General features: G+C 33.2%; 2 protein-coding genes across 2 annotated transcripts; both read right to left on the bottom strand.

Annotated features, from left to right (window-relative positions):
- Positions 1 to 5,007: 5,007 nt before the first annotated feature.
- Positions 5,008 to 10,832, bottom strand: LOC111013591 (ATP-dependent zinc metalloprotease FTSH 10, mitochondrial). The gene is given in 9 exon segments (XM_022288055.2): positions 5,008 to 5,743; positions 5,745 to 5,867; positions 6,227 to 6,454; positions 6,925 to 7,692; positions 7,834 to 8,319; positions 9,276 to 9,406; positions 9,979 to 10,050; positions 10,173 to 10,425; positions 10,514 to 10,832. Coding segments are annotated over 9 exon segments (2,481 nt in total). The 5' UTR covers positions 10,574 to 10,832; the 3' UTR covers positions 5,008 to 5,383.
- A 236-nt stretch (positions 10,833 to 11,068) lies between these two features.
- On the bottom strand, positions 11,069 to 12,956 carry WRKY49 (WRKY DNA-binding protein 49). The gene is made up of 3 exons (XM_022288211.2): positions 12,626 to 12,956; positions 12,390 to 12,536; positions 11,069 to 11,662 (listed from the first exon to the last, which is right to left on the bottom strand). The coding sequence occupies exons 1-3, from the start codon at positions 12,859 to 12,861 to the stop codon at positions 11,242 to 11,244; spliced, it is 804 nt and encodes a 267-aa protein (XP_022143903.1). The 5' UTR covers positions 12,862 to 12,956; the 3' UTR covers positions 11,069 to 11,241.
- Between the last annotated feature and the right edge of the window lie 1,271 nt (positions 12,957 to 14,227).

The raw sequence follows: 14,227 nt of genomic DNA, 5'->3' as shown, positions 1-14,227 counted from the left end.
TAAAAGTAAGTTTTGAAGTTAATGTCAACAATTAGATTAAAGAAACTAAAAAATAGGATAATTTTACATGTCAATTACCGTTGAACTATGCTCACTTTGGTTATTTTAATTATTTATTAAAACATATATAACAAGTGAAAAACTGAGATTACATCTAATTGGTTATTTATGATGTGATTCTTCATTAAAATATAAACATTTTTATTACTTCCAGTAATTTGTATACTTTATTGAAAAAATATATATGTTTAGGGTTTTCATATTTTATTTATTATATGATTAGAAAAATTATCAAATAGTTTATTGAACACGATTCAATAATTATCTTGTTATATAATTAATAATTGAATAGCCTCGAGTTATGTAATTCTAATTTTTATTATTATAAAATTGTTAATAGCTTAATGGTAAAGTATTTGATGTTAAAATTCATTTTATATAGATATCGATCGAAATGAATATTTTTTTAAGATATGAAATTGAAAAAAAAAAGAAAATCAAATATATTCTTTTTAAGATCTATAATCAACCGTTCAACTTCCCTGATGGAAGAAGAAATTTCTTTTAAAAAAAATACAGAATTACTTTTTTTTTTGTTAAGTACAAAAAGAATCTGCATGAATGATATCATAAGCTTTTAATCAATAATTGGTTTAATTTACTTTTGAGAAATAATATCCATTGATCCAAGAAGCCTTTGTTTGATATTTAAATGAAATATTTATATAATATTATTGTAGAGTTGTCAATGGGGGATAGGTCAATTGAATTAATATCTTATCCACTCAATTCTCAATGGTTAATCATTTATAGTTTTCTTTCTAGACAAGATTTCCTTCAATTTATAAATAATTAGTGGGATTTTAGTCTTTTAAACTTGGTTGGCAAATTTTCATTTTTCAAATTAAAAAATAATATTATCTATTATAATTTGGTCCTTATACTTTAATTTATTTTCAAAATAATTAAAATCCATTTTGATTGTCCAAAATTTTATACTCATGGGTGCTTAAAAGCTACACATGTTGAGATAGAGACAAATATTTAAATAATTAATTTAATATTTGTTTAAATATAATACGATTTTTAAATTCAAACGTTAAGACATCAAATTATCAACTTTGAAGAGGGTATTATGTATCTTATCCTAAACTGTTCGCATTTTCAATACAATATGAATTATGATTGAAGATTATAATGGATTTGATGATCCAATCACATTTGACACCTTTTTCGAACCATTAAGAAAATTCAAATTTGGGTAACTTTTAGAATTTCATTTATCATCAAAGTGCTAAATGTTGACACTTGACCACAACTTTAATATGTACTACTCATTATTCCCAACAATTATTGGAGGCTTTGCTGCAAATGACAAAATGAAAGTGACCAGCAAAAAAAGCACTACAAAATTAACTAATGGTGGTATAGGAAAAGTAGAGCATAGATAGATCGACAGTTGATGCTAACATCAACTTAGTTCAGTGTAATTGACACAGGTTTCCAGTCAAGAGGTCATGAGTTCAAATCTCGCACTCACTTATTGTACTAAAAAAAATATTGAATGTAGATGTATGATATGGTTCTTTTTCTGACTTGGGTTAGAGGTGTGGTTCTGGCTATATTGATCGCATCATTTGGTGTAACTGGTTATTCCTTACCTCCGAACCAAATTAGTTATTTGACAGTCAAAATTGTAATAGAGGTATTGAAAGCTATTTCAATAATAGAGTCACCAGAAAGAGAGCACTCTAGAATAAATGGCGGGCCTTTTAAGACAATAAGTTCCGACTCTTTCCTTTAATTATTTCATTTAATTACGAGGTCGATGACCTTGTATTACTTTAACTACTAATTAAACTATATATATTTAGAGGGTAATGTGCTGTCAATAATTATATGATATCACAGTATTTGTTACCCCAAAAATATACAATGTTTTAAAAATATTTCAATAATATAATAATTAATACAATTGAATTTTAATAAATTGTATGTTCAAAAATAATTTTGTTAAAAAAATTCACAAAAAGGTTGACCATAAGTGTTCAAAGCATCGTCAATGCCAACATAAAATAAGCATAGCACAAATTTATTTGAAGTTGGAATGTTCAATCTTCCTGTCCAAACCTACATTTTGTTATACTAAAAGTAAAATATGATATTTTATAGAAAGCTTTAAGAACTAAAACAAAAAACACTTACAGGTTTTGAAATAAAAAACCAAATAGATCAAATCAGAGTATCAAAGTTAGAAAATATCAAAATAAAATTTGAACTCTTAAAACATTCCACGTTATTTCTTCATTCAGTTCATATTCTAACGGTCTAAACATGTAAAAATAGATAGATTAGAATCCATGATAAGAACTCAATTATGATTAGAGTGTTTAATTTGGTGATTAGATTTGAGTTGTCGAAACATTATTAGAACACATATTTAATTATATTGATTTCCCTTTTAATGGTTTTGGTTGCTTCACGCATATGGAAAGCTGCAAGATAAGTTGTATATGTGCAATGAATGAAATTACAAGCCATCATTTTATTTTAATATTTTCAAATCCTCCCTTTTTGTTTTCTCATTCCAAACTAAACTTTTTAAAAAAAATTAAAATTTAAAAATAAATATTAGAGAAACGGTAATTTGCAGTTTATGGAGGGAAAAAGAGCTAGAAATGTGGGTAAAAAATGAGCCATGACTGATTTTTGAGAGTAATTCTTTCACATTAAATATTGTTAGAAAAAAAAAACTAATTATCATCTAAAAATACTTTTAAAAAACACTTCTGTAATAACATAATTGATAAATTTAAAAATTAGTTTGAATCAGTTAAAAGTACCTTCTACTGCTTTAAAGGGATGTTTAGCAAATTCTTAGTCATCTTGCATAATCATAAAGGCTTGCAGATAAGGAATTTTGGGCCAAAAAAGTGTATGATTGGTGTTGGGAAAATTATTGGATTTTTTTTCTTTTCTTTCTTTTTTTTTTTTTTTTTAGTTAACATAATCAAGTTCTTGATGTAACCTGATGAGTAATTTTTTTCCAACATGAGAAGAAAGACCAATTACCAAAAAACGATAAAAATAAATTTAGAACTTTTTGTATATAGCACTTAGTTTCCATAATTTAACAAAATAGTAAAAATTAGTATACATTTTTCACAAATTCATCGAATGCTACTGATAACATGATTTTAGTAACTATTAAGATGGTCTTATAACTATTTCTTAAATATTGTATTTGATTTCTCACCCTTTCTTTGTATGTTTTTCACCTCCCTTAAAAATAAATTTGAATTCTTAACCGAATTTCAAAAACCAAAAACAAGTTATAAAAAGTTTTTTTCTTTTTTTTTCCAAATTTAGATTTAGATTTTTTGGAAATATTTTTAAAAGTAGATAATAGAAAGAGAAAAACACGTAGGGAGGAGTGTAGTGTTTCTAGGCTTTATTTTTAAAAAGTAGAAAACAAAAAACATGGTCATATAGGACCTAAATAAACTTCTTACTACTAAATTTAATCCTTAAAAAATTATTTTGAAAAATAGTCTCTCGAGTAGGTTTCAATCATCAAAATCTTCAATTCTACAGAAACTTTAATAGAAATATCGATAAAATGTCTAGTCGGTGGATATTTATAGAAAAATTATAAAAATAAATTTACGTCCATACTAGTGATATTTTGTTGATATTTTTAGTATTTTGTCAATCTATTTGAAGTACTATGGAAATGTCAATTCACTCATATCGATGTTGTTAAAATGTCGGCATATCGATAGAAATTTAATACTCGGGGAAAGAAAAAGTAAAAAAACATGGGATTTTACTTTTTACTATTATATGATTACTTAAAAGTTAAAAGTGAGAGGGTGCTGGAAAGCACAAAATAAAAGCAATGGTGGGATTGGTGTGTAGCTAAGCTATTTGTAGAAAATAGTTGATAATTAGCTACAAAAAAAATGTGCATATGGAAGGTGCTTGGGCTTTATGCTCCATTATTTCAAAATAAAAGCAAAAGGGTTTTTCTTTCTTTCTCTATTTTTATTTTTCTTCCATCTAGTTGCTAATTAGTTGAACAAAAGTTTAAAAACTTTCAACCACGGCTAAATCCATTAAATCTTATGAAATTTTGGTACATCGATTTGGAGTGTGGTATGTAGGTTCTACTTCTAACTATCAATATTAAGAATAAGGTTGAAGATCATCATGATTCAAGGTTTAAGAATGTAGAAACTTTTTACCGTATTGGACCTTTATTAGAATAAGTTTGTAGTTAACTTTAGAACTCATATGATAAGAACCAGGAATACTATAGTTTGGGTAACGTGTCATGTCAGACACTCAAACATTTATTAGACACGTATCAGACGCCTATTAGCTCAATAGATGTATGTCACACCCTAGTTGTACAAAGTGAATATAAATCCGACACTTGCTAAGCACGTTTCCAACACTTGTTAAATCCTAAGTAGGTGACCACCGTAGTTTGAACTCATTCCCTCTAAGTCCTTTGCTATTTACATTACCACTTGAGACATATGTATTTTTAAAAATTGTATATCTTAATAAATGCATCTTTTCTCCATCCATATCATGAATTTTTAGAAAATAACATGTCACGGTCAATGTCCAAGCTTCTTATTGTTGATAGGCGTTGTGCAACAGTATCTGACTTTCAACAGGGCTAACACTTATTTGACAGGCTTAAAAGGGATTAATTGAATTGTCGATTGTCCTTAATAAGTTAAAAGACAATTTAACAAAGTATTTTTATAGATTATGCTGGAATTGAGGGGACAAATACAGTATATTGCCAGCTTGAGTATAACCCAGTGGTTAAGGTATATCTACCTGTTTTTTCATAGATTTAAATCTTGATGTAATATTTTCAAAAAAGAAAAATAAAATAATCATATGTGTAAGCTACACCATCATCCTCTAACTAGATCATATTATATTTTTATCCAAATCATCAAAATACTGATCTGTGAAATGTGCAGGAAATTAAAAAAAATCCCCTTTTATTGATAAGCTTTGAGAGAAGGCCAACAAAAGGTGTGCTGTTTATAATATGATATGACTTATGAGGCCTAGAAGAATGTACAAGCTTGCCTCAGAGAGAGATATACTTCTAGTTGCAAATATAGTATCTTCACAATTTCACCAAAAGCAGCATACAGAGAAAAACAAGAACTTTAAATAGAAGGCGAGACCTCGAGATTTACCTCTTCAGGAGTTCAAACGGCTGTGATCCTACCCTTCAGCTTCATAAACTTTTATTTTATTATGTACGAATTGGGAAAAAAAATGTTGAGGTGATAGAATCACAGGCGCTCCGACCGCGAACCAAATCCTACCGTTGCTACTCGTTATGTTATCATTACGTAGGTACCATATCTGGTTCCAAGGACGGTGATGCATTGTTATTCCCTGCATTCCCTCCATGTGGTTTCTCTTTAGCTCCATCAACTTCATCTTTGAAACCTTGCTTGAATCTATCATAATTTGTGGGCTCAGATGACTTAAATGGGCGCTCCCCTAATACACGAACCAAGTCGTCTTGATGTAAGACCTCCTTTTCAAGCAATAGCTCAGCGATCTTAGCTACCTGCTCTTTATGCTCCTCTATCAACTGAACTGTGTGTTCATATGCCTTGGCCACCCATTCTCTAACTTCACCGTCTATAATTGCACCCGTCTTGCTGCTGTAGGGCTTGGACATCTCGAACATCTCGTCCCTTTGGGGGGAAAGAAAGAAGACCTACCTTGTCACTGAAACCATAAACAGCAACTTGGGCATAAGTCATCTTGGTCACTTTCTCCAGATCATTCTGAGCTCCAGTTGATATTTTTCCCAAAAGAACCTACAAGCAGAGAGAGTTAGTTCAATCACTCGAAAGTCAGAAAAGATGATCAGTTGACAGAAAGGATGTGGTTGTGTTGGTACTGCTGAGCAAAACCCACATTTGTGTAAACAGATGACAAATAACAAACTTTGTGCATGAAATACTAAACAAAAGGTTTAAACTTTAAGGTCTAAGCACAGGGCTAAAAAACATGAGCAAAGACGAACTTTACGAGAAACATAGAATTAGAAACCTTCCTAATTAGGTACAGTGCACGTTAACACATTTCAATGCATGGCTTGATCATGTTTTCCTACTATAAGACAAGTTCTTTAGAATATCCAGAAAGTATTCAGGACAAACGTGTGGATGCTTACCTGCTCAGCAGCTCGACCACCAAGGGTCATGCATGTCACGTCAAAGAGTTGTTCCTTTGTCATAAGAAGGTTCTCATTGGGAACATATTGAGCAAACCCAAGAGCAGCAGTACCGCGAGGGACTATAGTTACTTTAAGAAGTGGTTCTGCATGTTCCAAGAACCAGCCAGCAACAGCATGACCTGATTCATGGTATGCAACAGTCCTCCGTTCCAGCTTGCTTATCACCTAGGTTACGAGGAATAGATTGAGGTTAGCACATTTCAAAACTTCAATAAAGTGGCATCCTCTTTTCTTCTTCCTCAGAAGAACTCCAGTTGTTAATCTCATATGTTGTGAAGAATAGTCCTACGTTAATGAGTTGTTAATCTTCTACTACAAGCACTCAAGTTGCACATTGATTGGAATTGCGTAAAAAATCTAAGGTTTTATGATTCCCAGTTTTAATATGCCTATATGACAGGCTTTCTTGAACTTCTTAAAGCAATCATAAATTTTGTATCGTCTCTCCAAGGATGATTAGAGCAAAACTAAATATTAGTCAATTATGGAGGCAACATGGATTATCGAATGAAAAGATAATATGAAAGAGCAGGAAAAAAATTTGGATCAATCATAAGAGAGTGACACTTAGATTGGATCAATGTTTTCTTCAGAAGAAAACATTTTGTCCGTTCAAGTAGTGGGCAATAAAATACCTTGTTCTTTTTCTCCAGGCCACCTATGACTCTGTCTATAGCTCCCTCAAAATGTTTCATAGTGATCACTCTACTTTCATTCCTGGCAGCAATTAAGGCAGCTTCATTGCAAACATTCGCAATATCTGCTCCAGCAAATCCAGGAGTCAGAGCAGCAAGTCTCTGCGAATAATACAATGGCTCATGATCAAGCTTTAACTTCTTTAGATAAATTTGAAAAATTTGATCACGTCCTTTGATATCAGGTTTATCAATTGTTATCTGCCGATCAAACCGACCAGGCCTTAACAGAGCTTTATCCAAAATATCAGGCCTGTTGGTGCCAGCAAGTACAACTACCCCAGAAGTAGTTCCAAACCCATCCATTTCTACCAGCAACTGATTAAGAGTACTTTCACGCTCATCATTCCCTCCACTAAAGCCGCCTCGTCCCCTTGCTCGTCCAATTGCATCTATTTCATCAATAAATACAATACTGGGTGCACATTGTCTAGCCTCTTGAAATAGGTTTCTGACCCTTGATGGCCCAACCCCAACAAACATTTCCATGAAATCTGATCCAGAGATGGACAAGAAAGGCACATCAGATTCACCTGCTGTTGCTTTTGCTAGGAGTGTTTTCCCAGTACCAGGAGGACCAACAAGTAGAGCACCTTTGGGAATTTTTGCTCCCAACTCCTCATATTTCTTTGGATTCTTAAGGAAGTGCACAAACTCCATTATTTCTTGCTTTGCCTCGTCGCAACCAGCTACATCTTTAAAATAAACCTGAAACAACAAGAGGAATGTACAAAATATTCAGCCAACTAAATCCCTCAAATCTTTCACCATGTAAAGCGAGGAATGAAAGTACCATCATAGATTTGTTGTATGATGCAAGAAAATAATAAATAAAATCATGCATCTGACCTTATTTTTGGCATTCTTATCCATTTTAGTTATATGTGCCTTTCCTATGTTGAATATCCCACGCCCACCTCTTCCACCTGGGCCACCAACACCTAGCCCACCCTGCATCCTTTTCCCCATGAAATAGAGGGTTCCCAAGAGCAAAGCTGTTGGCGCAAACCTCATCAATTCCTGGTACCAATTGACTTGGGAAACATAAACAACTGGGACAAAATCATGAGGATCAATCCCCAAAGCATTTTGCACTTCCTCCAGCTTCTCCTCGAACAATTCAACACTTCCAACGTTGAAATAGTACCTGTATTGGCTTATGTTACCTGTAGCTGGTTTTTCGTGATCGGGACCCTGAGGAACATCATCTTGTGTTTGCCTTGTCTTACGTGGAAAGCTCCTTACATACACTTTTGCAACAGATCTGTTTGCAACTTCAATGTGATCCACTAAACCAGGTTCAAGAAGCTTATTTCTGAACTCTTGAAAACTAATCTGTGGAATATATCGATCAACTTAGAAGAGATTCATAAGGGGGGAAGGAGAAGAACTAAGCCAAACCAAACATGGCAGGACCATGACTTAATTAAGACTTTTGTTAAAATACAAAGAATCAAAGTTCAAAAACACCAGGAAGTAAATCTCAACAGCGGAGTCAGTTTTAGTTCCGCAGAGACTTCGATCTATATTATTATTAATATTATATATATAAGGGACTAAAAGGAGAAACTCTGATCTCATGCCCCTAACTTTATGTAAAGTTTAGTACAGCCTGTTTATCTTGATTTGATCACCACTTTAATATTTGTAACTGGGAAAATGGTGTAATAAATAAAATTACATACAAAACATTTGAGCATGCACACCAATGGGTTGTAAATTACATGCAAAACATTTATTCATTCGGACTATTGTTTTTGAATCCTAAGGATAAAATATAATACATTATTAAATTATGATATAAACGTCATATTCCAAGACATTAATCTTTGGTATTTAGAACAAAAATGATAAAAAACTTTAGAGTGTGCATATTTAATACTGCAAAACATTTAGAGTTTATTTCATATCATATATGGGTAATCCTTATGGCTTGAACTCGTAACCTCAAAGACATTTGGGTTTACAATTTTTCATTTTGACCACTAGACCAACCTATAATGGTACAAATACCAAAAGTATGGTGATCCATGTTTATTTTAGTGTTATCTAAAAAAAAGGAAACCAATAATTCTATTTTAGGGCTGAAATAAACCAATAATACAAATACCAAATTAGGATATCGTTTCGAAATAAAGATTGAATGATAGATCAATGGAATGACAATGTCTATTTTAGTATTCTCTAGAAAAAAGGAATAAAACTGCAGCAAGGCAAGTCTTAAACCAATAATTCAGACCCAAATGAATTTGCATGTGCCTTAGTTATAGATACAGGGCTCAAAGAGTTACCTGCTTCTGTTCATGAGGAGCCATAAAAAATGATGAAAAAATGAAGCCAACAAATAACAAAGGGGTGATCAAATTCTGAAACTGCTTAGTAAAGTTCTCTTGGGAATCTGTATGACCAGTATTAGAGTCTTCTGGAAAAGGAAGCATAAAGAAAATATAAGTCTCAGTAAGAACAACTAAAACTACTTAGCAATGAAATAATAAAAACGAAGGGTTCACAGGCCTAATCAGGGGTTAGAAGTGAAACGATAATCCTGATTCTTATATATCAGTTTTCCTATTAGATTTTATATTGAGAAGAATAAGTACATGATCCTAAAATCACCATATTGAAAATGGACATTATCGGGAAAAAAAAACAATATACTCATACCCTCTCCCTAAAACACAGCCATGCCATGTGCACATGCGTGAACCAGAATGACAATATTGAACCAAGAACAACATGATCAGGTGATTTCTTTTCAAGCCCGTGACTTTTTTATTCTCCGCCCTTCTCTAAAACAAACAGAAACACAGAAGATTCCTCAGTTCCATCAACGATGCCATCAATAGTCCTTCCAAGTTCCACCCATTAATTTTACTTCTCTATAACATTTTTTAGTTCATAGATAATAAATTACACCAGTGAGGAAGGAAACTAACATGAACTTGAAAATGGAGATAAAGAAGAGACGCTAGGCCAAATGAAAACGCCCTGTACCTTTGGATTCTGTCTTCTGCTCTTTTGCCTTCGGAATCTCCTTCCTATCCTTTGGGTAGTAATTCTCATAGTCTAAATTAATTCATCATACATGAATAAAGACATTCAAAGGAAAAAACCAATTCGTGGGTGAAGAACAGTTGAACTATACAACGTAGACGAACAAAAATGTGAAATTCTCACACTTCACTTACTTCTCTTCTTAGGCGATTCGCTTGAGAACAGGCGTCGAATCCTAGGGTTTGCTAGAACAGAGTTGACATCCACCAAGCACTTTCTAGAAACAAGCTGCTTACCAGCTCCAGCCCCAGCTGATGTTAAATAAGCCTTCGCAAGCCCTAAGCAACCATGGACGCGCGAATCACATGTACTACTAAAAGGCTTCACCTCCAAGCACGATTCCCCTACCGACAAAATCCTCCCATTGCAAAAGCCAGAATACGCATTCTGCACAACAGAGGTTTTCTTTCTCTTAATCAAAAACATAAAAGGCTAACATGAATTAATAAAAACCAATATCGAGTTTAGATGTTACAGCTTGCAGTTTGCAACGCGCAGAGCGAGAAAGAGAGCCTCCGATCCTCGAAAAGATCATCGTTTTGGCAACCGTAACATGAACTTCTAGTACTTTCGCTACTCTATGAACACCCACCGAGCAGAAATTTGTCGTCTCATCCAAGAAATGGAAAACGGAAAAAATGAAAAGATCAAGAAACAAAACGGTGGAGGTTAAAGAAGTTTCGATGTCGCAATTTGCAGTGTTAAAATTGATCGTGAGAAGAAGAGGACTAAGAAGTTGTAAGCTGCATCAGCCGGAATCCGACTTCCCCTAAAATCGGGTTACCGCCTTGTTCCTCATGCGTTTTACCTTTCCACCCTTGGCTTCAAGAAACTAAAATCATTTTCACGAGGATAATTTCGTCTTTTGATTTATATTCGTTAGACGCGGCGTGTGTTGAGAAGATAGGCCACAACTGCCTGATGAACACCATAAGACTACTGGGCCCAATATTTAAGCCCAATTCGCTTTCGGTCATCGGCCCATAAATTCATTATTACAAGAAAAATGGTGTATGTACTATGTATGACAATTGACAATTTCTAAACGTCCATATTATTATATACTATATATAGCTTAATACACACGATACGACTGCGTTTAACTGGGCGTTTAACTGGGCTTTAGTAGCCCATTGAATACAAATTTAATATTTATATAAATATATATATGTTATATATGTCTTATCGTATTTCCCAAAAATCTCAATAGCAGGAAGCCACGTAGGGAGGACACGTGGACGGTGATGGTGGGGAGGTTGGAGGCGAACGGTAGGATGAACATGAGGAGGAATTTGATAAAGTGGTGTGATTGGTGGAGGGATTTCGGATCATCCAGGGGACCATATCCTCGAGCAAGCCTTGTGGGGCCGGGTCGGGCGGGTATGGAGGAAGAGAAGTTGGGCCTTGATGGGCTTCGTGAGGTTGGGCTTGGAGCTCTGAGTCGATCGTCTTGGGCTTCTTGGTTGGAGATTGGGCCTGGTGGGTTTGGCCCATTAGGAGGAATGGGTAAGCAAAGTGGAGGTGGAGGCCTTCGTAGGTGATGATGAAGGTGTCTGGATCTTCAATGGACCTCTCCACTTGCTTCTTTGCACTGCATCTTGGGTTTGAGCACCTATAATAGCTCCTATTTTTATCCAAAAGCAAAAAAGAGAGATAATCAATTAATTTTCTAATGAATTAAGAAAATAATTTTGGATATGGATTCTCCTTTTTAGATAAGGTTACAAATTTGCGGTCGAAAATTCAAACCTCCAATGTCTTAGTCGTTGAGTTTTTTTTAGTACAACAATCGAAATTGAAAGTGAAAATTTGAATTTATAATTTTTTGGTCGATATATTCAAGTTGGCAAATATGGAATTACTTTCCTTGCAAGATTACCAGAAAAAGAGGCTTGATCAATATTTAAGTAATGGATAAAGAGGGTAAGTTTGGGGTTAATTAATCAAAGCAAAACCATGGTGGACAAGGGAGTGGGTTTGGGAAACTAATGACAAGGATTTAGTTGCATAGTTGATTCAAGTGGGTGTACCTTAATTTTAGAACCAAAAAAAAAATATTTATTATTAGGACCCAATTAAATTTGTTTATTGATTTTTATTTGTGACATGTTTCTCAACCTCTTGTCCACTCCCATTTGACTATAAAGCAGTTAAAAAACTTATTTCCACTGATTCTTTGTGAAGAATAAGAGCTCTTTGGATGGTCAAAACCCCATTTGAATAAATACAAATTATATTCAAAAGAATTATAAAGTAATTATCTTATTTGCTAGTTAATTGAGACAAATTATGGTATCATAGCTTAATATTTAAAAGATGATTTTAAAATTTTAAGAAAATAAAAAATTTACCTGGGATTGGGACTATTTTTTATAGACTTCTGACCATATTTCCGCCATTTATAGCCATCATCAGCCACCATATTCCCACAGCTCTTGATCCTGAGGCTGTACTTATGCTCAACCTTATTCAACCCTCCCCTCTCCATAATCGAAAACCTGCCATTTTATACCATTGGATACATAAAATAGACATTAAAAAATTTATATCAAGGACAGTCGCATTGAATAATTTTTCAACCATATACCCTGTCTGAGAAATCTCGCTGCGGGACAACGGTTCTCTTCTAGGGGTGATAGAAAGCGCATTCTCAATATCTTCGATGGTAGGCCCCGAGTAGGCAGCGGCGGAGATGGCGAGCTTGTTGGCGGAGGCGTGTTCGGGGAGGAGGAAGAGGGGGGAGTGGTCGTCGAGAAGCTCGGCGACGAGGTCGTCTTGTGAGGGGTTGTAATCTGACCAAGGAGTGGCCATTAGAGGCTCCATGAAGATAAACAGAAAGATTGGATTTTTGGAGAAGAAGAAGAGGATAAAGTGGAGTAGATGGGAATGGAGAATATGGGGAGAGGCTTTTACGTGCGTCGTTGGCATCTTGACTTTTTATAGTAACATCACTAGGATGTTGGTTTTTTTTATTAAAAAAAAAAAAGAAAAAGAAAAAGAAAGAAATCCTACATTGACTTTTGAAATTTTGCAAATTTGTCTTCTCTTGTAGGGTAAATTTTATTTGGTTAATGTGTATTTTACATCTTGTTTCTCTACTTTATGTGACTTTTGAACAAAGTATTTTTTTAGACACTCCTTCTATGAGCATCTTTTGAAAAATATTAAATTTTTTAAATTAATTGTGACTAGATAATCAAACGTTATGAAATTTTAGACACTTTTAACCATTCTTAAAATCACCTGCAATAAGTTTTAAGAAATTAGTGATCATATTTTATATTATCACATCAATTTTTTGTTGTATTGAATATTATTAATTGCCGACGTGAGTATGACTTAATAGTAAAGACATCTAGTCATTCTCTTCATATTAGGAGTTCAAATCCTCGTATTTATTGTACTAAAAAAATACTATTAACTAATAATAAAATCGTAGGATTAAAAATATAATTTGATTTTAAAAGAAACATTACAAAATGGAAAACTAGCTACTCTAGACACAATGTTAATTACTCTTTAAAAACTCCAATAGGAACAAATTTATCATTAGAATGTTCTGGCATAAATTAACAAAATAAAAAATGGATCAAGTTAATTTTTATTAAGAATGCTATATTCAAGATTTACGGTATATGTCTGGATTATCTATATCACAATGACCATTAAAATATATATATATATATATAAAAGACCCGACATAAATTTGAAATGACAAATCTAACCCTACATTAAAAAAAATAGAAGTTTGGTACGAAAACTATTTCAAAATAATAGTTTAGATCCCAAGGGTAGCAATAGTCACAGTTGACCTTCTCCACTTTTACTTGTTTTTATGGCCATGATATAAATATTATTTTTTTTCTTTGATTATAATAAAACTAATGAATGCATTTAATGAGAGGGGGTGTGAAGAATCCATATTCCACCATAGAAAGGGGGTGTCGCACATTATTGTTAATTATTTAATTTTTTATATTATTATTATTATTATTTTAGTTTGTTTGTATTGTCTCTGAAATTTCATTTAGTGTTGGCATTGTCTGGTTATTTTGTTTTGATGTGATGGATGAATTAAAGTGGACCAAACCCTACCTGACCCATATGAACCCCTCCCCCAACTTCAACTAAAGCAAGAGTCAACCACTAAAATAAATTAATAATCAGAAAGTATAATTTAATGATTAAA

Source organism: Momordica charantia, assembly GCF_013281855.1.
Source record: "Momordica charantia cultivar OHB3-1 chromosome 1 unlocalized genomic scaffold, Mcharantia_2.0 BLBB01000001.1, whole genome shotgun sequence".
Lineage (NCBI taxonomy): Eukaryota > Viridiplantae > Streptophyta > Magnoliopsida > Cucurbitales > Cucurbitaceae > Momordica > Momordica charantia.
This window is presented reverse-complemented; position numbering and strand designations above follow the sequence as displayed.

What these genes read in the sequence shown, in the direction of transcription:
- WRKY49 (XM_022288211.2), bottom strand. Translation starts at nt 12,861, where the DNA reads ATGGAGCCTCTAATGGCCACTCCTTGGTCAGATTACAACCCCTCACAA. An exon ending in AGCGAGATTTCTCAGACAGG is followed by an intron (nt 12,537 to 12,625) that starts GTATATGGTTGA and finishes ATAAAATGGCAG; the next exon opens with GTTTTCGATTATGGAGAGGG. An exon ending in AAAAATAGTCCCAATCCCAG is followed by an intron (nt 11,663 to 12,389) that starts GTAAATTTTTTA and finishes GGATAAAAATAG; the next exon opens with GAGCTATTATAGGTGCTCAA.